Source organism: Vitis vinifera, chromosome 12, assembly GCF_030704535.1.
Source record: "Vitis vinifera cultivar Pinot Noir 40024 chromosome 12, ASM3070453v1".
Lineage (NCBI taxonomy): Eukaryota > Viridiplantae > Streptophyta > Magnoliopsida > Vitales > Vitaceae > Vitis > Vitis vinifera.
Window position 1 is genome coordinate 1544384 of NC_081816.1, and position 25809 is coordinate 1570192.

The window sequence follows — 25809 nt, forward strand, 5'->3', positions numbered from 1 at the left end:
TTGAGAACAAAAAAAATGGCCAACTTTTTAACAGTGCATCATAGCACAAGTATGGCCATTTGAAATAATCCAAATCAATCTAAATCAGTGAGAGAAATATTCCCACCACCAAATCAATCGCTTAACCTGATTTGGTGGAACAAGAGGTGAGAAGAGATAAGTGGGTAAATGAAAATTTCCCCATTAATTATAAGTATGTTAACATTGAGTAGAAGCTTGTGCAGTCGTCATACAACAATGAATAGGTGATAATTGGTCGAGCAGAACTGCTGAAACTAGAAGTTTTGCTGCAACTTCGCATCTACCATGTGATGAATGAGTCCTAATAAACAGGGCATAATGGCTACTTCTAATCGAATACTACCCACCCCCCATCTCTCACTTCTTCCCAGTAAATTTATCCACCACTCCAAAATCACATCCACCTCAATTCCCATCCGTCTTCCTGTCCATTTCTGCAGTGCCTGCCCAAGAAAAACCTTCCTTGGGCCATACCAGACCATAAATCCAACTTCTGACATGAACTAATTTTGTACATCTGGAAAATCAGGTCCAGCTCCTAGTCGTCTCATCTCCACACATGTATAAAAGAACTAACCAGTCATTGTTGTGTTATTTCCCAGAGCCATTTCCACGCTGCCGCTTAAAAGAATCTCCTCTTGGACCATACGGTCCATGCATGCTCGAACCATACCCAGAAAAACTGGGCCGCTGTGATGAAGGCCTCTGGTTTGATGTCAAGGATGGCGGCATATATGGAGACCATGCATTGTAGGTTGGTGGGCTGTTCCAGTTTTCCGCTCCCTTGTTTTTGTGATGTTTGGAAGGAGATTTGTGCCTTGTGCCATGGCTCATTAGTGTTTTAAGGAAATTGTTTGGATTTTGACCCATTCGTCTTCTCCCTGATGCAGAATTGTCAATTTCTGTTGCATTCACCATTGAAGTCAGTGAGTCCACGGATTCCAATGACAAAGAGATCCCTGATAACCCATCATAAGATAGTATGCATGCTATTGCATAGACAGAAGCCCCAAGCATTGGAGGAAGAACTTCACGGGCATGCGTTGCCTACAAAGGATCAACAAAAAAATCAAGACTGAGAAACCAAACAGCATTCAGAATGCAAACAAGTACACAGCATGCATCCCTGAAATGCATGCTTTGCTGATACAATCTGAAAGTAATGCTGAGAACTTACTTTGAAGAAAATTGCTGCAGTCAGTCGCTCCCTCAAGCAGTATATCTGGGCTACATCAAGAGCTGTTGACTCAAAAGAATGCCATCGATCAACCACCACAGCAACAGTATTATCAGGAGAGGACATAATCTTCTCACCCTGTTGCCCGTTCAACTTATTATTTGCTTCCTTTCCATCTCCCTCACTGTCATCTTCATCAATATCATCACCATCACTGTCATCATCACAATCCTCATCATCGTCATCATTACCCTTTCCAGGAGCCACAACAATCTCTGTTGCAAGCAATAACAATGGGAGTGGCCCGATGACAGTACAATTCCTTATGTGCATACCCCCATCCCCTCGGGTTATTTCATCATATATGATCAAAGGGCGACCGTCAGATTTCTTAAATGACAATTTAAAATTATTGGAGTGTGGGTGCAAGCGAACTTTAGCACCACTAGCAGTCTCTACAACAGATCGTTTTCCACTTTTATGAGGTGGTAGCAATCTTCCCACCATAGGATACAAACCAGCCACAAGGACAGCATGGATTATACCTGGGTCCCTTGCATTTAGGCTACAACTCGATACATCTTCTGGAATAAACCCATTCCGGATTAGTTCAGTCTGAAGCTGCTTACGCATGCCAGCGAGCATATGCATTGTGCCTGAAGAAACAAAGTATTGAGAACAAAACTGTGCTTCTTGACCTTTTTCCTTTGCACTCTTCCAGCACTCAAATGCTGCTATGACTGCTAGCTGATCGCTATGCCCACCATAAAGTGAAGCCAACTCAGCTTTAGCAGCAGTCGCTCTCTTCTTTTCATGTGGTAACATGGGAAGAGTGAATGGATCTCTATAGTCAGAGGCACATGCAAGAGTCAAAGCTGGGTCAAGGCAGTTCAACAATATGGCAAAGAAAAGCATCTTGCTTGTTAATGGATGAACTGGTAGAGAACCTAGCTTTTTCCCAAGTTCTGTCAGCTTTTCATCCACCGACAAGGCTCCAATATCTTGAAGAACAATAACTGCATTGCGTATGGTTTCAAAAACTGGAGGGTCCAATGTCTTCCGCAAGAAATCTTCTATTTTGCAATTTGGATCAAGCAACTTCACCTGCCAGTAAGAAACAAAAAGCATGCCCTTCAATAATCGTTCTCATATCATTGGATTTATTCACTTGTTATTTGAGGTTTCCATCAATCATTCTGCTATTCACAAATCAAGAAACAATAAAAATTTGACTTTCTAATAACCTAAAGTCTGAAAGAAGACCTCTTTATATATACCAAACAGAAAAACATCATACCATCATTCATACAAGTTGTGTATGAAATTTGTGCCAGATAGAAAATAGTCAACATGGAGAAAAATGAGTACCTGCAAACAGAGTTCCTCGATTGGCATTCTCTTTATTTCAGGAACTTGGAAATCTGGTAGCGATGCCGCTCTAAGTTTAGAATAAAGATGATAACAGACTCCAGGACGGCAGCGGCCTGCACGTCCCTCCCGTTGCTTAGCACTTGCTTTTGAAATCCAAGCAGACTGAAGAGTTGATACATTATTGTAAGGGTCATAACTTTTTTCTTTCATTCGACCACTGTCTATGACATAAACAACATCATCAATGGTAATGGCGGTCTCGGAAATGTTGGTTGAGAGAACAATTTTGCGGCAACCTGGAGGTGGGCGTTTAAAAACCTTCTTTTGCTCCACAGATGGTACCATAGAATGAAGAGAAATTACCACAAACTTAGAAGAATCTTTAAAAAAGGAGGCAGAAAGTAATTTTTCCCGAGTCCTATTTATATCATCCCATCCAGGAAGGAAAACAAGAATAGCTCCATCCTTTGAGTCATTGCATATTTTCCTTAGTAACTGCTCTACCAGGGCAACATCAATAATTTCAGGGTTGTTAGTTGCTAGATATTTATCAAGTAACTGCTGTTCCTCCACAGAATTGGAAAGGAGATTTTCCATGTGTTGTTTGATCATTTCAGCAGCTTCTCTATGATTTTCTCTTTCTGCCAAGTCCAGTGCAGTTGTATCATCATTGGCTTTTAAATGGCAGTCAGCACCAAAAGATAGCATCATACAAACATCAGCAACTCTACCCTTTCCAGCAAACACCATTAGTGGTGTTAGTCCAGTTGAACTATGCTGGTAATTGAAAACTTGTGGGGTCCCTTCCGAAGAAACGAAATCAAGTAGAGGATCAAACTCATCATTTGACCAAGCCAAATTAATAGCTTCGTCTAAGGCAACCCCATAGTCCTCAATTAACTTGGGGTCCTCAACTGGGAGGCTTAGCAAAGTAGAATCAAGGTTATTATTTCCTGTTGATTTCAAGATAGAAAGTACATCCTCCAAATAAAATGTTTTGACCTGAAACAATTAATGCCAGATATCACAACTTCTGTCGAAACATCAGATAAACAAATCAATATCTCATAATATCCGGAAAAATGATTTCTTACAGGATAAGTAAATCCAGGAACTCGTATTATTGGGCAGCCACCAAAATATTGTGAAAATCGTTCAGCATCAATAGTAGCACTCATTAGTATCTGTTGGATTAAAAATGGTAAGTGAAGACCATTAAGTGAAATCATATAATTAGAGGTTAAGAAAATCAAAGAAGTGTCTTGCACATGGAAGTTCGATTCATAAAAAAATAAATAAATAGAAATAGAAAACAGGGATTTATACTGACCAGACGTAGATGAGGGTAAGAGGCAAGCATGTCTCTGCAGGTAAGAAACTGATATCAGAGGAAATGACAGAAAATTTTTAACATGCAATGCAAACAAATATCTTGCAGAAAAGTAAATGTTCTTTCATTTCCAGAAAATATTTATTACACGCTGTAAACTTCTTTTAATAGGCGAAAAAGAAAAATATTAGAAGAGCTTAAGAGGAGGCGCACCAAAGTACACACAATGTATACAATGGACACTCAGGCAAATCAAGGAAATGGAAAAAGGAAAGCAACTCCCTTTCCTTACTTGAAGCTCAACCAATCTACAAAGTCTATCATGGACATTGAATGGTCCTCCATGTATACTTTAACCCATTCCCAAAATTTATAAACAAAACAAGATTTAATTGCTTGGTCCTACTATTCGATATCATTAAACAACCTTCTATTTCTTTCCTTTCATAAGATCCAAAATAAGCATAAGTGACCTTCTAAGCTTTCTTCTACTTCTTCCCCATGAATAAGTCATGCCAATTCAAAAGGTTTCCTCTAACCATAAAGTGTATCACCCAAACCACACTAAATATAGAGTAAATCAGCTGCCACAACATTCTTGCTTTGATACAGTGAATAATCAACCAAAAAAAGATGGGACACTCACATCCACTCTCCGTACATCCCACCCACCTTGAATCCTAAAGTAAACCCCCCTTCACCTCCTCTCCTTAACTATGCTTAAGATCTGACTAAAAGCCGCCACCACCAAAATGAACAAATAAGGGGATAGGAGATCACACTGTCTCCAACTTCTAGAGCACTAAAAAAAGCTAGATAGGGTCACATTAACTAGAATTGAGAAACTTGTTGTGGATATGCACCGTTCTATCCATCTAATCCACTTTTGACCAAACCTCATTTTGGTAAAGACCACAATTAAGAACTCCTAGTTGACATGATCGTACTGCTTCTCAATGTCCATCATGAAAATAACTCCCATATTGTTGCTCTTGAACCTTGAATCAATGGATTCATTAGTAATAAAAACTGCATCCAAAATCTATCTATCCTACACAAAAGCATGCTGATAGGCTAAAATCACTTTTCTTATGTCTTTTGTTAGTCTGTTTTTCAAAACCTTAACTAAAAGCTCAACAATCCCCCTACCAAGGGGATGAGCCAAAAATATTTTAAATCTTCTACTCCGCCTTTTTTCAGGATCAAACCGAGAAAGTGGTGTTTTAAGGTATGTTTGGTAATTGTTTTTGAAAACAATTTTCTTTTCTTTAAAACAAAAAATAGTTTTCTAGCTTAGAAAATATATTTGAGAAACTTTTGACAAAAAACAATTTTTTCTCATAATTTCTTTTGAAGATATGTTTCTTAAAACAAATTTGAGATGTTTTTAGTATGGAGTGTTCTAAGTAACAATTGAAAAGATGAACACTTTGGAAACGTTTGTAGTGAACATTACCTTCATGAAAAATATGGCGAGAAAACTGTTTATCATATTTAAGTTCCTAAATAGAATTTTGTTCCTGAAAATAATTGAGAACTGTTTTCGAAAACATTGCCAAACAAACCCTAAGTTTCTCTAAAAAGTGCCTTGGTAAAAAAACTCCCTAAATTAAACCCTTCACCTCAAACTTTATAAATTCCTAATGTGACTAAAACACCATATTCAAGCCATCTGGCCAAGAAGCCTTATCCCCATGGATTAGAAAGAGCAGGTAAAACACCCCCTCCGCAAAAGGCTCCTTCAAGCTCCTAGAGTTGCTTCTCCCCAAGACTTCAAAGCTAATTATGCTAATGCACAGTCTCTAGCCTCTTAAGTCACAAAGGAGGGATTGAAAGGCCCTACACACCCCATCCTTTATCCTGGCCCCTTAAGACAACCATTCACCATTGACTCTTACTTTGGTCAAAATGTTTCTTCTACAACATGCATTGGCCATTTTGTGAAACAATTTGGAATTTTTACACCCTTATGAACATCCAAACAAAGCCATCTTCATAGTTTTTGAACCAAGAGGAGATGGAGGACACCCCCACTTTCATGTCAATCAACTCTAGCACCCTATTGTCCCAAAACACCAAAATGCCTCCTGTTGAACTTCTAACTTCCATTGCTCCCTATTCCTAACATCTCTTGCACCTTGGTTTCTTGTAAGAAAACCAAATCCACGTTTCTCTCTATACCATAGCAAGCATCCCATTTTCTCTCTTCTCACATTTCTCACAAGTTATGATTTACTTAAATACCAGCTATAACCCCCTCAAAAAAACTATTTTAAAAGATCCTTCATAGTAATCTCATCCTATCTTTCTATTAATTGCTCCCTCACTATCCATCAATCTAACTTCTCAACCAATCATCACATGTTTCATTGTTTTCTCGTCTCTTTCTATAAATATGATCATTCCAACATCTTGACGAATCACATATTTTGTGCTATGCGTGCATGTTGGATGTACCACTACCTCTAGTTTTTATGGAGAAGATTATAATCTTTCATTTTATTTTTTTATATAACAAAGAAAGAGTGACAAAAAGTTTACAGTCACTTCAACAGTGATGCATACAAAAAGAGCAACTCCTTCAATAGCTAACAACAATATTTTGAATATCAAATTACTTGAAACACAAGCATCCTCGTATTTTATCACTCCATACATAATAAAAAAATCTAAATTTACATCTGTATCCATGCCCCAAGCAAATAAACATACCCATTTCCATGAATTTCTAGCATGACAACTACATTTATAAATCAAGTATGAAGTACCTGAGAATTGCTAGCATGAAATCAGAGTAGCGATCCCTTTCATGAATTTCATCCTACCAAACAAAAATTGTGGCCATATTAAGGGCATGCCAATAAATCCGAAGCAAGAATATGGTAAACGAATGTGGGGAGACAATCAGTACCTATTTCAACACAGTATCCCAAGCAATATCAAGATTGGAGGGAATTTGTTTTAAGAAACCAACAAATCCCAAAGGACAGCAACACTGAAAGAGGGATGCAGTTGAAAGCATACTCACATGTTTTCTTTCAGTTTCTTCTCATGCATATACAAATCATATAATGCTAGAAATGCTCAGATGTGCTACACAGAACATATTTAGACTGAACATGCCAAATATAATGAGACCAGGTACCATACTAGAAACCGTGATATTGCTACCAGTTTACTGTGAGTAGATTTACACAATTTATTTAGTTCTTCATTGTTATTTATATATAACAATAGGCCCCATACCAGCCTAAGCCCATGCAATCTAAGAAAGAAGCATTTTCAATCCCCACAAGAGTCTGAGACCAAGCAAACAAGTAGGCCCTACACCAGCCTAAGCCACACCCAAGTAGTCAATGAAATCTAAGAAGCATTTTCAATCCCCACAAGAGTCCAAGACCAAGAAACAAGTGCTTTAAAAAGGAAGTCTCTGATCTCCAAATTGGAAGTTACTATGCTCCCTCAAAACTTATACTGTTCCTCTTTTAAAAAATATATCAAACCAAACATAAAGCAACTAGCTTCCACACTCTCTTCCTTGAGCTCATCACTCTAGTTTACATTTTGTGTGGAAGAACAAGAAAATGAACTAAAGATTGCTGAACCAAATCTCAAGAACCTACAGGAGCTTTTCCAAGGTATTAATCACTCTCTTGGCTTCAATTACTCTTTAATCTCCCAGTCAAATCAACACAATTAGAAGACAGTAATTACAACTAAGCCCACAAAATAAAAGTAATTGCATTTTGAGAGAATATTATGACAACTCCTTTCTACATTAGTTTGCAAAGACCACCATGCAATATCTATAAATAAATCTTGGGACTTACATAATGTTTACTGTCAACCCATTGGTAATTTATACTTCACGTTCCTCACTATTTAAATTAATGAGTGAATTGCTAATAAAATTCTTTTCAGAGAAGAATGTTTTAGAAATAAATAAAGAGTTTATTCATACATACCAAAATTTCATATTAGAAAACCTCTTATTGAACTGACTAGACTAAACTCCAGTAATTAAATCCTATAATAACTCTAGGGACTATTGTCCTCTCTTTTGATAAGTGGATTCCATCTTTAGAAGTATATGTTCCAATATTTCTAGCCTCGATTATCCAAGTCACTAGGATTGGACAATAGAAGAAGTTGCTCTTTCATTAATCAAAGCAATTAAGAACAGAAACTTGACTCCCTTTTGCTTTTGGCAATGGTGAGAATACATCAAAATATAGATTCCTAGATATGTTCTCATCAGTGATTTCACAAAATGTATACCAAATACACTAACATGTTGACTCTAAATCAACAACTCCCACGATTAACATAGACCACACTATCACATGCAGGTTGATGTCTACAGTCTTTGGGACAATAATGTGCCTTCACTTTTGCACTAGCTCTGAATCAGTTCATAAAATACCGGTGACTCAGATCTCATGCATACATTAACACTCCTCAAACACAATCCACCTACAATATAACTTGTGGTACCAGATGCATATCCAGAATCACATTATACAAATACTCAAAATACAGAATAAATGAAACAACAATAAATTAAATTATGAAATTAGTAAAACAATTTGTTTCCACATAATACAGTCCAAAAAATAAATATTATGTGGAAACCAAGTAACATTTATACATATTGGATGTAAAGGGATTTGATTGGAATGGTTTTGCATGAAAGTGTCTCATTATAATATTCACTATTTTGGAATACAGTAACATTTATTTAACAGAGTTAGTCATATACAATTGGTTTTTTAATTATATCAAGTGTTGACAAAAGATTAAAAGACCAATTAAAGTGAAGTGAAAAATCAAGATCCCTTCAATGCCCAGGAGAGCCCTTATACATTCTTCATATGGATGAGGGGCAAGCTCAAGTTATATTCATTTTCATGGAGAACACAACGTGAAGGAAGGAACTAGAGAAAAGGGCTCTCAACAACACTAAGCTTGAAGTTCAGCTCTAAGGGTATTGGAGTTGAGGTTTTGGGTGGAAAAATAGTCCCAATTCGTTTAGTGTAGCATATGAAAGTTGCTATAATCATACTTTCATTTATTTATTTCAAATAAATGAAAGTTACTACCTGTCAGGACTACATCCACATTTAAAAGTGTGTATTAATATAGAATGCTCGTCAAAAATTGGTTTCAGATTCTTGTCCAAACCAAATATTCGAATGAGATGCATTGGAATAAGATAAGAAACAGTTTTTCTGATACTAATATTTACTTTTCTAAATGCTAGAATGTGAATGGGTGAATCTAGGGCTTCTTAATCCCATTACTCTATTCCAAGAACCAAATAGAACCCATGCCCTCCCAACAGTTCTTGTCAAGAAGTGATAGTGAGCCCAAATTCCCACCATGCCAAACTAGTTTGGAAAACCAAAGCCTCCACAAAGGTAAAAGCTCTTCCATAGATTGTGGACCCACAAGAACACAAATACCAATGAAATGCTCCAAATCAAAAGATATTATGGAGCCATTTAGCCTTGGAAAGTTTTCCACACGTTCAGTTGGTGAACCAGTGAGCCACCTATACCTCCATTGCTAGACTTGTCTTGAGCTTTCCCAGAGGTTGTTTTATTCAGCATTGATCCTTTACATAGCCTGAAAAGGCATTTCTAAAATTCATGATTTTATTCTTTGACAGCTTTGGCATGAAAAGGAGGGCGGAGTCCAGGGAAGTAAGATCTTTTAGCTACAGTTGAGTGAACTGGATGAAAAGGAATGCTAGAAACATTTTAGGACAAATAAGAAACTGAAAAGGATAGGCATGGGGTAGATTTCATTTCTTACATCTCTTTGGCTCTTGATGACCAAGGACATGGATTGGACATTAATCTCTTCAGGATTTAAGAGGCAAGATTCTCTTGTCTTACAGTGAAACTGCAACTATGAGGTTGCTTTCTGGGGACTCCAAGCCAAGTAGGAATTGGAAGGATTATCAGAGATCATAAAAGAGGAATGTTACTCAAGTCTTCCACTGAAGCTAAATGTCTAGCCTTTTGTCAATGGCCTCATCAAGGTCTGCCCACAAGGGATCAAGAACCTGATGGTTGAAGAGCTTCTACAGTGGTTGTCTTGTGATTTGAAAAAGGAAATAGAGGTGCCTATCATTATGTCCATTTGATGAGGATGATCTTTCACATATCTAGAGCAAAAGGAGTCTCTTTCCTAAGAAGACTTGGGTTGAAAAAACAAAAATGTGGATATCCAGTCAAAGAGGAGAGTTAGATTCTTTGTCTCCTCCCCTGGGATTGAATTCTTTGAGAGATTTTTTTTTTTTTTTTCCCTTCTTTCTGCACTTATTATTGGGGCTTTGGTTCGTTTCTTCTGGTTTTCTCTTTAAAGGATTGTTCATCCTTCTTATAAATCCCTGTATGTTTGGTCGTTGGTCAATAATATTTTTATTTTTTACAAAAAAAGTAGTTACATTTAAATGATACCTTGATACTCAAAAGGAGATTTCCTACAACCTTTAAACTTAAGAATTGAGGCAAGAGATGGAAATTTAAAATATCAGATTAACAATAAAAGGAGACGGTAGAACTTGGTAATTCTAGATGGCGATTTGACTAAGAGGAAGTGAAAAACTAAACAACTAGACACTAAGCCAGATGTAGCTTTCTCTAATGAATGCAAAGGAAGACAATTCACTCAATTATATCCTGAATGCAAAAATGATCCTATAGTAGAAAAAGCATCATCATACTCAGAAAGGATTCTGGAAACTTTATGAGTTAAGTGAGAGAAAGATCAGTACCACAATTATGTGCGTTATGTCAGAAATATCTCTCTTTGCTGCTTTGCGTAAAGCTTCTGGCTTCAACCTATCAGTGCCTTTTGAGACCAAGACTCTCAGTAGAATCCCATTTGTGCAAAATATGATAGATGAGTGCCTTCCACCTTTGCTTTCCAACCGTATCTAGCATTGTCATAAATAGATAGATAAATAATAAAACCACTACATGTCCAAAATATAATACACCAAAATTTACAATCTAAATAAGTGCATAAATTTCATTGAGTACAATATTTTAAGTGTGAAAAAAGTATCAACTATTTTTTGCTTCGTAAACACTAAGATACTATCATTATTCTTATTGGCATAAATATCCGATTCCTTACCTTGTATCCAACACTATCGCCAACATTTTCTCCTTTCTCAAAAGAGATTCTCTCAGCAACTAGAACAAAATTCACAACAGTGTAAACTTGTGTACAGCTTAAAGGGATGGATAAAAGAGAGAAGAAAATGAATTTAGAAATGATCTAAGAACTTTGAAGACAGAAAGGTCGTACGCACCTGATGTCGCTGAAATACGTCGAGGTTGAGTACATACTATTTTACATGCTTCCCCCTTACCCCACATATAGTCCAAAACAAATTGAGGAACCTGCATCATATTGATAACAAAGTCAAGCATTGAACTGAATTCGAAAAAAATGTTATTAACAAGATAAAAAAAAAAGTCAAAACATCATATATAGGAAATGCTAACTAATGTACAAGAAGATTAAAGTTTCCCAACATGTAAGGAAAGAAATATCTACGTCATGAAGCCAGCATTAGGAAGGTGGTTTGTACTAGACATCATATACCAAAATGTTTCCATTCTTGAGGAAACTGGCGAGAAAACACAATTCCAAAAAGTTCAAAACTTAACTGAAACCTATTGTAAGTCTGACAACACTCCTTGGAACATATGCTCAAAATAATTAAATTCAATAAATTATACAACTGTAGTATCCTTCTAATACTTCTTAGGCTTGATTGCCCTGACTTCCATTATCTTAAGCAAAAATTTCTATCAAGGTGAAACCTCTTTCCTTATCTGCCTCGGAAATCTAAATCTGACACCACTGACTGTCAGCAATCTGTTTGTGCCTTGTCCCACTCTTAGTGACCCTCCAACAAGCTCATGAATTTTTATTTTTTTTTAAATCAGAATCAAGCATTTCATTCCATAAAAATGAATATTTATATAACAATACGAAAAGGATGGGTTATCTTTTAGAGAGGTGGAAAACAACAAAAGAAAACAAAGATAAACACATACACAATAACAAAACTCATGATGTCAACAAAGTTAAAAGGAAATTTAGGCCTCGTTTTGGATAGCTTCTTGCTTTTGGCTTTAACTAGATGTTGAAACCAAAGCTAAAGTCATGATTTTAAATGGGCAATCCTGGTAGTATGGAATTTTCATATTTAATGAAACAACTCCTTTCCTAAGTGATAAAAAGGGCTTCCATGAAAAGCAGCATTATTCTTACTCCCTATTTAACCCTTTTATAAGCCAGAAGCTACCCAAAAATATATAGAAGCCCCTATTCGGCTTTCAAAAGAGCCTTTTGCATCCCAAAAGCTAATCCAAATAGGAGCTTCCTAAGAAGCCCCTCACTTACTCAAACTATCCCTGGTTTGGTTGACAATATAAGGTATCCAAGAAAGGGAACGATGTAAAGATATAACCATGTCAATGGATTTGCATAACCAAGAGTTTAATTTCCAAAGACCTTTCTTCCCATGAAACACCAATTGTGTCACCAAAGTTGAGTCTCCCTCTAACAAAAGATTCTCAATGCCCGATGACCATGCAAAGAGCAAAATCAATAAAGCAAGAATTTGTGTCTCAATAGTCAGCCTTCCCCAGAAAACTTGGAACATCTTTTAACCAAATGACCTCACCTACAATCCCAATTTGTTTTGCATAACCTCAAAGGCAAACCACCAAAATTGAGCTTGAAATCACATGTTGGAGGGGGCTTTCCACTCTTATAAACTTCCATAATCCTCTAACTAAGAAATGGACAGACCACCTTAACTGTAACATGTCATTTAGTATTGACCTTTTTGCTCACAACCCTGCTAGAGCCTTCACGTTGGTGAGGCTTTAGACTTCTAGACAAAATTGGTTTGAGGGAAAGAATAGGAGCGTCTAGAGGAAGAGAGCTAAACAAGAATAAGGTAGGTGAGATTGTCAATTTTCTTGTCTGATAAGTTATGTCAAAAGTTAGGAAAGACCAAGAACAAGAGAAAAGGTAGAAGTCTCAAGACCAAATGGAGGTAAGGATAAAGAGCTTAAAATGATTGGCTGCCCGAACATAAGTCATCCTAAAATAAAATCTTAAAACAATCTCTAGCTTAACCTGTCTCAAGTGTGATTGGCTAGGAACACTAGGTAATCACCTTGGCTTTTTTTCCTTCTCTTTTCATCCTTACATCTTTAACCTAGAAGCTCCCAATCTCACAAAACTCTCAATCTTCCATCTTGGAAACCTACCTTAAAATGAACTCTTTATAACTTGTTTCACAAACTATAGTCAAGTCAAAAATACTAAAATACATTTGGTGCTGAAATGGTAAAGACGCTAAATCAACACAAAATACACTCAAACATCAAGCCCAAAAAATTCTAAGAACTACTTTGATAAAAATAAATAAGGAGTATGGGAAATGAGTTATAAGGATGAAGGAACAAAATATTGATATTAACATTCAACACTATCAAAATTCAAAAAATACAAAGATATTTGGATATTTTCAATGAAAATATTATCTTTTTTTTAAATTAAGTTTTGCTTTACAAACAAAAATAAATGTTTTTGCTTTATAAGAGAAAATAAATGTTTTATAAGAGAAAAACTAAGTTTTATTAATTCATACATAGGCTTGCATTCTTGACACAAAAGAACCTCAAGTCTTACAAGGTTTTGAGTAAGATGCCAAATCAAGCTTCTGAACAGGAGTATTGCCTAAAGAGAATCTTCTTCTAACTAAACATATCTCAACTCATTGGATACTAATTTTCAGTTACCTAAACTTAGAGTTGAGAATGGGAGGGTTCATGCACCTCAAGTTGGGTGGGTTGGCCACCCATCCTAACATCTTAGTAACTGAAATTGAACTTCAACCCATTTGTAAGTGAGCCCAAGTTTCGGCTGGAAACTAGACTATTTATAACTGCACTTTGCCCAATTACCCAATGAAAAATAGTTTGAGTTAGAAATGTTGAACTGATTAACGAAATGCAGAACTACAAAATGATAAATAATTTGTCAAGCCTACAGTTTATAAGCCTTCAGCCCATGTATAATTGACCAGATTTGGTAACTTGAATTTAGCTCATTTACTATATGATGCTACCTAGGCCAACCTGTTTACTCTTTTTCCATTTGTCATAAGAACTTATAATGCTATTAGAAACTTCAGAAAACAACCTTAACCTATATAGTAACCAAGCACAAATTGAAATTCTCAAAAGTAGTATTGACAATAAGGAACCAAATTAAACTAATTATACAAATAAACTCAAATAGAAATTATTTTTATTCAACTAGAAAAGATATCTCTAGGTAATACAAATATTTCCTTTCTCATTAACATGTTCTGCATCAGGTGGAATGTATTGAACTCATCTTTTTTATGGGTTTGGTATGGTCCAAGAAAATCAGGATTCAAGTTGCCAGGGGGAAAAATAACTTGCAGCCCATTTGTCTTGGTCTCCTTGTATAGTGGAGTTCAGTCACTTCTTTTCTCAGATTTTTGCAATGATAGGGAGGACTCCTCATCCTTCTCATGTACTTTTTACCCATATTAAAACATATTTTGTTTCTGATCAAAAATAAAAGTAAAAAAATAACTTGCAGCCACAGTTATTTGCTCAACTCAACTAGTAAATGCTCTCAGTTTCAAACAAAAGGTTTCAAGTTCAAGTCCCAGATTTACCTGACACAGGGTTCTATGGAGAGGGATTATGTAACCTATAATTCTTTTCCAATTATACAAAATGGAGCTAGTGGATTTCCACATTATAAAAAAAAAATCAAAAAACAACAAAATAGAAATAAAAGAAGAAGAAGATGATGATGATGAAGAAGAAGAAGAAGAAACCAAAAAAAAAAGGCCTTGCAGCCCAAGTAACTTGGACAGTAGGCATGAGAACTCGATATAAGGCTTGGCCAATCATGCCTATAAAAATAAAATAAAATTGCACCAGCCATATTTTGGAGGAATATGATTTTTTATTTTTTATTTTTATCAGAAACAAAGATAAATTTTTATTGATAAAAGAAAAAAAGAAGGATAAGGGGTCTTTCTCACAGGAATATATGATTTTAGATTTTATTATCCTTTTTCTTATCCTCTCTTTCCTCTTTAGGACTTCTTTATTTTAGCTTGGCAGCTCATAGATTTCAAGCTTTTCTTGGTGGAAGTTGCAGAAATCCTATTAAAAATCAGATCCTTAAAGCTTTGGTTTTAGATCCAAGCATCCACCATCCTCTTTCTGTTGGATCTCCACCCCAGCCACATCGATAAACAAATATTTCCTTCTTACTCAAAATTTTTAAGCTCATTCTAAAAATAAATAAATTCCAAGATATATCCTTTACAAAAAAGAAAAAAGATATATCCTTGGCAAAGGTTTCCTTTGATGCAATAGTGCCACAATTTCAAATCTTATCTTCTCATGATTGAGATTTTCTACACATGTCTGCGCATCTCTACATCTATACATATTGCTCAAATATGACTCAAATATTAGAACCATCAAAGACTAGCACTTGCCCACTCTCATTTTTTACCCCCCAGTGGCATGCCCTAGCTTTGCATTCCTGAGTAACATGTAATGTCACAGCCCATAGTGTTCTAATCTAAACCAACATCAGTGCATTTTAAAGACAAATGACTATATCACGCTAATCTTTGCAACTCAATTACACAGACTGCTGGACATTTTATAATTTCAATTTTACTTCTGAAAAGTAATCGATCAAATAGAGTGAGAAAAAATTTTAAAATTTCAATGCACAGAACATATTAGACAAATTCATGCAATCTGTGAATGTGTGGATATATCAGAAAAAAGCATGTAAAGGTTACTTTTCAATATAGATTTTCCAACAAGTTAAATATGCCATAAAGAATTGGCAACCTGCGTGGTTTTTCCGCACCCAGTCTCACCAGATATGAGCACTACCTGCTTTGAAAAACAACAAACAATACTCACGTTAAAACGAATCAACAGAGAAATGAAAACAGCAGCTGCATGCATATGCCAATTTATGTATTGTGGGAACAACACATGGATATCAATGAAAAGATAATGAGTGATTCCAGCTAGTTTATACACCATGATGGGAGTGTAACTGTGTATCAACAAACCCTTATCTCAACTGCATGAGTCAGAAACAGAAATTTTGTCATATCATTCTTCTCTATCTAATGCCACATCTAGGATTAAGATGATTATGATGCAATCTGCAACACAGGCAAGTAGCAGATTAAATTTTTCAAACAAAAATATGTAAAATGTTAAAGAACCTGATGAGATTCTATTGTTGACGTAATGACATCCTTAAAGGAAGCAATTGGAAGCTTAGACCTCCCTTCAGTAATCTGCAAGAATTCACCAAAAACCTTCACAGTGAGACTTGTTCTCAAAAACTATGTTCTAAAAACAGATAGAGTCTGACAGAAAGAAAACAATACAAAAAGTGTGGCCCAACCAAAAAAATGTGCAAATTTCTAGATCAGTCTGGTAGGGTGAGAGAACCTGTCTCAAGTGAGGATCCTCCTCTATCCTAGAAGCTAACAATTCCACTTTCTTTGCAATTTCTGCCTTGTTCATTGAGGGCCTGCCAAAAATATCATCCTTTTTTCCCCATATTTTCTCAGTCTTTCCACTACCATTTTCAACCATTTGCGTGACCATCTCTTTATCATCAGGTGGATAACGTGTAAATAGGTCCAATAAAACTTCTTTCGCCTCTTCTGAAAAATTCAAATAAGGATTTCCCTCTTCTTTCTTAGTGTCCACCTTCTTTTTGGTTTTATAAACAGAAACACGCCGCTGACTTCCACGCCTACACAAAGTTAGGTTCATTAGAAACTATGCAACAAAAGGCCAAATATGATTACTGCACAAAGAAACCAGTACAATTACTTTCAAAGAAAAAAATTGAAAACTATAAAACTAGCAGCATGTAAGATTTTTTAACTTAACATTTCAGGAAATTAATTATTATATTTGTCATACATAAATCTAACATGGACAGCCATCAACGCTTACCCAGAACTTTTGGATGTCATGCCCATTTTCCTGCATACCTCATGCACCACAGCACGTTCGTGGTTCGTCAGATTGGCTTCAAATGTGTACACTGCACACAAAATCCATAAATTCATAAAATAATAAAAATAATGAACTAAAGAACCATACTTCAATAACCTGAACACTCCTATGGAATGTACAACAGAAGGAATGAGGCAGATGCAGGCCCCATAAACACAAGAAGCTCATAAAAAAATGATAGCATTCACATAAAGAATTATTAAAATGAACTCACTGGGTTTCAGTTAATACCAGCAACATGCAGGTCCTCCAAATTGTAGCAGGTAAGATGAAGGCAACAAAATAATTAAATAAACATAGGGATAGGACTAAGAAATGCTAACAAAGCAACAATTCTTTTCTTTTCTTTTTTCTTTTTGACAAGTAATTTTGTTTTGCCTCTCTTGGGACTTGAACCTAATTGATAAGATGAAGAAACATGCACTTGTTTAAGGTGAAGTCTGTAAATAAAACAATTCCTTCAATCATGTAGTCACTGAATGATACAGCATCAATGTTTTTTTTTTTTTTGATAGATAAAAGGATGTATATTCAACGAAAAGAGGAAGCATCAAAAACAGTGCCCTCAAAGTATACAGGAAGTATACAAACAAGCCCAAAGACAGACTCCTAAGGGGAAAGGAAAGGAAATCAACACACCACCTTCCCTTACTTAGAGCCTAACCAATCTAAAAAACTTACAAGAGAAGAAGGGCTCAAAACTAAAGATACCCTAACCCAAGACCAAAGATTACATACAAAAGAATATTTCAGTCTTTGAAGCGAAAGCTCCTCATTCCCAAAAGCTAAAAAATTCCTTTCCTTCTAGACTGACCAAAAAATACATAAGGGGGTCATTTTCCAAGCCTTCTTACAACCTTTCGCCACAAACGCTCCATGCCACCCAAGAAGAGTTTCCTTCACTATACACAATAGAGTCCAAGTCACACCAAAAAGGGAGAAAAGAAGATTCCACAAGACCCACGTCTTAACACAATGAAGTAAAAGGTGATCCACCGTTTCTACTTCAGAAAGGCATAGAAAGCATCTGTTTGCCAAAGAGAACTCCCTCCTTTGAAGTTGCTCCAAAGTTAAGACTTTACCCCAGGAAACCTCCCAAGCAAAGAATGCTACCTTAGGAGGCACTCTCACCCTCCAAATACTATCACTAGGGAACAAAGAAGAACCTCCGAGCTCCAGAATAAAATAAAGAGACTTGACTGAGAAAGCGCCACACTTTGATGTTGTCCAGAACACTCTATCTTCCTCCTCCCTTTACACCCGGAAGGCTTGGATCTTATGCAAAAAATGCTCCACCACCTCAATCTTCCAATCATTAAACGCCCTTGCAAAAAGAAGGGTCCAACCATCCCCATCACCAACAGGATTCCAAACATCCGATACCCAAGCATTCTTAAACAAAGAGATGGAGAATAAAGAGGGGAATGACTCACAAAGTGGCTCTCCACACCACTTGTCCGTCCAGAATCTCACTCTCTGCCCACTACCCACTTGGTAGGCCAACCTACCATTTAAAAACAACCACTCCTTCCTAATTGCTTTCCAAAGCCCAACACCGTATCTCCCACTTACTTCCCGAGTGCACCATCCCCCTTCCTCTTCACCATACTTGTGACTGATGACTCACCTCCAAAAAGCCTCTCTTTCATTGGCATACCGCCAATTCCACTTACATAAGAGAGCGCTATTCATCAGAGCTAAATTTCTCACACCCAACCCACCTTTCTTTTTATCCAAGCAAATCAAGTTCCACCTAACAAGGTGTGGCTTTTGGGCAAGAGTTCCCCCACCCCATAGAAAATCCCTCTGAATCTTATCCAATCTCAGCCTCACTTTTCTTGGCAAGTAGAAGAGAGACATAAAATATATAGGCATGCTAGACAGAGTGCTTTGGATTAGAGTGAGCCTCCCTCTTTTTGAAATATATTGCCTCTTCCACATAACAAGCCCACACAGTCATTGATTTGAAGGGTGCCCCCAAAGGCAAACCCAGATAACAAGAAGGGAGCCCACCCACTTTATAACCCAACTCCAAGGCCAAAACCTCTATATCATGCACCCTACCCATCGAGATTAACTCACTCTTCTCCAAATTGATCTTCAACCCTGAACACGCCTCAAACCACATGAGAAGTCAGCTTAGATAAGTCATCTGGTCTAAAGACTCCTCACAAAAAACCAACGTATCATCCGCAAATAACAAATGCGAGATTAGAATCCCCTCTCCACTCCTACCTCTCACCCTCCACCCAGATAAGAAGCCCCCACTAATAGGCCTTCTCAATAAGCAACTAAATACCTCCATGGCTATCACAAACAAATAAGGGGAGAGGGGATCTCCTTGATACAACATCAATGTTCCAATTGCTAATTCTAGTATTGAGAAAATGTTATAACTTATGCCTACAGGTTTTGTGTTTGAGGTCAATCCTACTCCAGTAATACCAACTGCCAGCATAGGGGAAGAAGCATTACACCAAGAAATCAACAACATGAAACTTTTGTTACAAATTATCCACTTTCCTGATTTAGATCGGGACTGAGAAGAATATTTGGGACGACAAACATCATTTCATTTATTAGTCTAGATACCTATATAACCATCAAAGACTATTTAAGTGACTAATTCTTGGAAATTCCGAGGGCATTGAGGACAATGAAATTATTTGAGTTACCATTTCTATTTAATATTAATACCAACATGAACATACTTGATGTTAAGAAAAGTTCTTTTGCGACAAGGTTGGCTAGACACTAGACAGCAGCAGGATATAAACACTAGACTTTTTCATATGGTTGTTGATGTTCATAGAAGGTGCAATAACATTAATAATTGGGGGGTTAATGGAGTTTGGCAATCTGAAATGAACAATATTATATTGGTGATTCAAAATTTCATCCAGCATCTTTATTCAAATGCAAGGTCAATGGGCCTATTGTTAATGGATTAATCTTGGATCTATTAGTGAGGGAGACCAAGTAGGTGAGGAACGATCTTTTCAAAACGAGGTGTTGAGTATGGATAAGCTAGACCACGATAAAGCCCCTAAGGCAGATGGCTTGACTAAGGCTTTTTGAAAAAGAACTGGAAGACGTCAAACAGCATCTTACAAGATTCTTAAGCAATTTTCATGTACTAGGGAAACTTGAGAAAAACTTGAACACCAAATTCATGCTATTGATTGGAGTAAAAGGCAATCCATAGGGCATGAAAAGCCTTAACCGAATTAGTTTCTTAGTAGTTTGCAAACGTTGTTGATCAAGGTTCTTGACGTAGACTCTAGAAAGTGATTGGGAAACTTATATTATCTTCATACAGAATAAGCAAACTCTCAATTCTTATTGGATTTTTATTCTGATAAAGAAATTTTTATCTCCATTAGGGCTTGAACCTAAAACCTCCCACAAGCCCTCTTCAACCCTTTACCATTTGAACCAAGCCTCAAGGCCCTCAATTCTAGTCAGTAATACAAACAATTCATTCTAGATTGAGGAGTTCAATAGCAAGTTTGGCTTGCAAATTTAATGTTCAAAAAATTTATGACCATACAAATTAGAAGCTTATTGTTTGGGTAGAAGCAAGATGGTTGGATTGAATTTTGCATTTCTATTCCAAGTTTTTGCATTGGTTGACCGACATCCATATGATTTCTTTATGAGTTTGCATGGTCATAAGCAAGGGAATCACCCTTTACTCAGTATTTGTTTCAGCAATGGAAGTTCTGAGTTGCTTTATTCTTAAGGTGATGGAGGGTGGTTATTTTTGGGGCTTCCAAATTGGGGAAAAGTAGAATAAAGGGTTAGATATATGTGTTGATGCTTATTTGTTGTTATGAGAAGCAAAGGGTGAACATTTTGTATTACCAAAGTGGATATTGATTGTTTTGAAGCAATTTTTGGCCTGAAATTTTTGGCGGGTTATTGTTGCACATGTAAAGAGGCAGAAGAATCAGTAGACTCTCATCCATATGGGAAAGCCAAATGGTTATGGCACTTTCTATTCTCTTATTTGGTATTTTGTGGGTTCTCCCATATTTGGTGAAGGATTTGGTAATGGGTTGGAATGGGAACTTTGTGGGCAAAAAGAGAAGAAAGGTCTAGTTTAGCCTCTTACCCTTAGAGGGAGATCAATTTGAAGGTATTGAGAAGGGATCCAGTTCGAAGTTTTGGAATCCCTGCCCTGTTGTTTGAAGCAGAAGGTTTTGTCGGTAAGTTTTCATCTCTAGTTTGTTTGTGAGGTGCAAGTCCTCTCCTTTTGCTTCTTCTATTTCCAAAGACAAGGGCCCATCATCGCAAAGGACCAAAAGCTTGGCTTTGTGGAGGGAGCAGGACATCGGACTTCCAGTAGAGTGCAAGGATGAGGGTTATGGGCCATTATGTATGATTTCTAGCAAGGGTTTGGTTATGGACTTCATAGAAAATCACCCCAAATATGCAAGAGAGCGAACCTAGATGTGTGTAGTGAGGAGGTTGCTTCGAGAATTGGGAGCCCCAACAAGGGCTCAATGGGAGATGAGAGCCTCTCTGATCCTTCTTTCGGGATATTTGCCTCCTTTTTAGCAAGTTTTCGGGATTGTTAGTGGAAGGGCATGAGAAGGAAATTGCTTCCATGCTTAGAAAGTTAGAAGCTTGAAAGGGTTGCAAACTAGTGGTCGTGAAAAGGAGGCCTTCATCTATGTCCCGCTTTGATAGGGAGCTTCAAAAATTGGAATGCTTAATCAATTACAGAAAATCAAACAAAAAAGAGAGGAGTCAGATTAATGGGTGGGATATGGTTACTGAGATCATGAAGTTTGTGATTTTTGGTTTGTCATTTGATGGTTTAGAGGCTAGATGTTTGACTCTCCTCATAAATAAGAAGGATAGAGAAGAGGAGAGGGACCAAAATTGCATCAATTTGTCTCTAGGTAAGGGTTCTAGAGTTGTGGGCTTGTCTTGTAATTTCTAAGAGGGCAAAAGGTTGTTGTTTCAAGAAATGCAAGGGAGAGTGGAATTGGTAGTAATGGGTAGATGAAGTTTGTTTTTACCCAAGGATTTGATAAGTTGCGGTTTGTGGATTCGGGTTGCAAGCTTGAAAGGTCGTTTTGGGTCTATATGACTTTCTAGGCCTTTAAAGTGATGTTTTTGTCTTGGGTTATGGTTTGTCATTTCTATTTCCTTTTGCTTGCATTCAATTGCTATTTGTATACAAAATGTTTACATTGTGCACCTTTTCTAAGCGCTTTAGATATATTTTCTAAGTTTATCTATCAAGAAAAAAGGAGAGAAAAAGGCTTGGAGAATAGCTTTTCTTCCTTTTCTAGACAATTTCAAAAGAACACAATTGAAGAACCTTTGAAGGGATGCAATGCACTAATCAATCTCTCAAGGACTCCCTTATATCTAATTATACGTGTGGGCTCAGGGGTATCTCATAGTCGATGGTCAAGCTCGTCCATTGTCCTTGAGAGATTTTATCAAGTAGTTGAGCTTTAAGTGTTAGATAGGGGTTGCGGTTGTATCTTGCTTTTTTTTTTCTCACTTGCCTACTTCTAGTGTACCATGCTCGTCTTTTCTTGATTCATGATTTTAATATATTTCTATTCTTATTTGCCTATAAAAAAATAGCTAAAAGTAAAATCATCTTGGTAGGCGTGGCAACATCATATATATCTAAAATGGATATTGTTGTGTTTTGAAGCAATCCATTAGTTGGTATGTGGAATTGCCTCTTAGTGATCCTTTTTTGGATGCATATATCATTGCAATTGACTGTGAGGTCATGGAGTGAACCATTTGAATATGGGCGGTGGCTAGGTTCAAAGGAACCCAAGTTCAATTAGAAAGTTCTATGATTAGGATTTGGGAATGGTGAAGATGTGGTTGCGCATGTGGTAAGAATGATAAGATACAAATCTAAAGGTGGATGCCTCTTGTCACATCCTACCGTAAGGCCTTAAATCCAAATAAAGTACACCTTTTCAACATAAAAAGGTTTGGAGATAACTTGTCTCTCCCAAAGTTGGTCTTTATTCAGGAAGTTGTTTGCAAGATAAATTTTAATAAGGACAAACTTAGGCAAAGGAGTGTGAAATTAACCAATTGTACTCGTTATGCAAGTAGGATGAGGAATCGGCTAATCACTTACTACCCATTGTGGGATGGCTTAGAGTCTATGATCCCAATTATTTTCATCATTTTGTATCACTTGGGTACTTCCAAAGTTAATTGGAAACACCTTGGATAGTAGGCAAGAAGGACTACAAGCATAGGAAAAGTATAGAATATTGGTCCACTATATTTATTTTGGTGCTTGTGTAAGGCAAGGGAGTATATGGCATGTATACTTTCTTTCTTTTAATACAATTCTTATTTGCCTATCAAAAAAAAAATATTTGATCTTTGCCTATTAAAAAAAAGGAAGGTTTGGCTAGTTTGACCATTCATTGTCATTTGTCTCTATAAAGAGTAGGATGCTATCCTTTCTAAGGGCTTGTTTGAGTAGTGTTTGCCTTCTAAGTTTAGCAATAGAAGTAAAAGTAGTTAGTGTTGCTATGCGATTCAATTTTATATTTCAGAACTCTATTTTTAAAAATTTGTATTAAAATAAGAGTAATTTTGATATGTAAAAAATTTTAAATTAAATAAAAATCTACTTTCTTCATTGCATTTGAAGAAAAGCATGAGTCTCCCTACTTCTTCAAAATGTAGATAAATCTTGTTGAGGGCCAAGTTTGAGAATTCTATCCAAAGACTCTTAAAAGTTATATTTGACCATCAAACATGGCATTTAGCATTTAAGAAGTTTTCCCAAACAAGTTTAAATTGCATTTATCCACTGGGAAAACCTTAAGGAGTAAGGAGTCCATTTTTTCTTTCACATTAACTTTTGCTTTATCAGGTGCTCCATGAATACCTTACATTTACCTGGGCAGCACCTCCTTTGGGCAAATGTAGTAATAATTCTTCTAATGTGTTAAAAAAACACCAAAGGGGCCATCACTAAAATTTAAAAAATTGAAAGAATTATACTTCAGTACAAATTAGTGATCATTCAGCAGCCCCATGAAAGCAAAACAAAAGACATCCTTAAAAGACATGAAACAAGCTAGAACCCATATGATATTTCTTTCTTCTAGTCACACCAACCGACTAACCAACCCAATAAAAATGTTTTCCAAAACCATAGAAAATCAGATTTTAGCAGCAAACAATAAGCATTACATGTACCATCATGAAACTACCCAAATTCATGAATGCATCCAGCAAGACCCTACAAAGCCCTCTGTCCTCAATGGTGCATTCTTTACAAAGGAAATGGAGAGTCGATTGACCACCTTTTTCTTCATTGTCCCGTTACCATTGGACTCTGGCACAGGTTGTTCAATCTAGTAGGGTTGGTTTGGGTCCCTCCAAGGAGTCTTGAGGACATGTTGGTTATTACTTTTAAAGGCTTGGGGAACTCATTAAGAGGCAAGACACTTTGGCAAATTGCTTGCCTTACTTTGATTTGGATGGTGTGGCAAGAGAGAAACAATAGGATCTTTGAGGATAAAGGGAGAACGGAAGAGATAGTATGGGATTTGATTCGGTTTTATTCTTCTCTATGGGCTTCTTGTACTGAAGCTTTTAGAGGAGTTCCTCTAAATGTTTTACAACTCAACTAGATTGCGGTTTGCGTTTCAAAAGTTTGAAGATTGATGGGGTTTCTCTTTGTTTTTAGAGTTCTATTGTTGGGAGTTTTCTCCTTTGTTCAATTTGTGTAGGAAGGACCTCTCATCCTTCCATTGGTTTTTTTCTTTTTCTTCTGTTTCTTTTATCTCTCCTGTATCCGTTCTTATATTAATATATTCTTCTTCGTTTCTGATCAAAAAAAAAAAAAAATTGAATGCATCCAGCAAGAAAAACACAAATTTGATTATTCTTCATTATTAAGCAATACTCACCACAAAATAAAAGTACAATAAAAGAAACACAGAAACAAGCAAGACCGATATGATAACTCTGTTTTAGCAAAGCCCTAACAAAATCTATGTTATTATTCTATGTTATAATCAATGCCCACCAACAAAAACAAACCACTCTAGAACTGTACAAGATTGCATAAAGTTCCAACTCAAAATCATTTTCTTCATTAATGAAGCTAACCAGACCAAGGGACCAAAAGCAAAACCCACAACACAAGCCTATATTCTCAAATTATAATCAATGCCCACCAACAAAATCAACCCAAACAGACTGAAAAGCGCATAACCAACCAAAAACCCAGGTGAGCAAAACTCAAACAGAGTCAAAATTGATATCCATTGATGGGCATTTCAGATACCTTCGTTGTGTGTTTCTCGGAACTCTTGAAGGGCTCTAGAGATTCGAATCCGAGTGCCTTCAGCAACGCCAGGGTTGTTCTGTTCTCCATCCTTCTGCCTTTTCTTCCCTGATCTCGTCATCTTTTACCTCAACCTCTCTCCCTCTGCTCCTTCTTCTTTCTTTTGCCCAACAAGTATATTCTCTTTCAAGTTTTGAAGATTCGGCAGTTCGCTGTTTTTATTCGCTAACTTCGGCTTTGAGCTGCGGTCAATGTGATTGTAATTGGTAACCCAAAGCAAAGTGCAGACCCAGTTGTCTTTCGCACTTCTTCCATTACATGTGCTAGGTTTTCTTTTGGGTTCATAAAGACCCTCCACCTCCTCCTTTTCACAGGGCCAAAACGGGGAAAATAAAGTTAAAGTGCGTTACCAGACATAAGCTTCGGCTTCCAACCATTACCTCTCCAC

At 36.7% G+C, this 25809-nt stretch overlaps 1 protein-coding gene across 1 annotated transcript; it reads right to left on the minus strand.

Annotated features, from left to right (window-relative positions):
- Nucleotides 1-161: 161 nt before the first annotated feature.
- Nucleotides 162-25809, minus strand: LOC100260829 (DExH-box ATP-dependent RNA helicase DExH6). The gene is made up of 14 exons (XM_002278572.5): nucleotides 25362-25809; nucleotides 16994-17084; nucleotides 16478-16787; nucleotides 16246-16320; nucleotides 15857-15901; nucleotides 11224-11314; nucleotides 11046-11104; nucleotides 10681-10842; nucleotides 6668-6720; nucleotides 3900-3933; nucleotides 3664-3753; nucleotides 2567-3571; nucleotides 1199-2302; nucleotides 162-1068 (listed from the first exon to the last, which is right to left on the minus strand). Exons 1-14 carry the CDS (start codon nucleotides 25480-25482, stop codon nucleotides 613-615), a joined length of 3696 nt encoding a protein of 1231 aa, XP_002278608.2. The 5' UTR covers nucleotides 25483-25809; the 3' UTR covers nucleotides 162-612.

Excerpts from the sequence above, each read along its gene's own strand:
- LOC100260829 (XM_002278572.5), bottom strand. The coding sequence starts at position 25,482 with ATGACGAGATCAGGGAAGAAAAGGCAGAAGGATGGAGAACAGAACAAC. Across the intron at positions 16,788-16,993 it reads ATGACATCCAAAAGTTCTGG|GCGTGGAAGTCAGCGGCGTG; the intron begins GTAAGCGTTGAT and ends AACTTTGTGTAG. Across the intron at positions 11,105-11,223 it reads ACGTATTTCAGCGACATCAG|TTGCTGAGAGAATCTCTTTT; the intron begins GTGCGTACGACC and ends ATTTTGTTCTAG.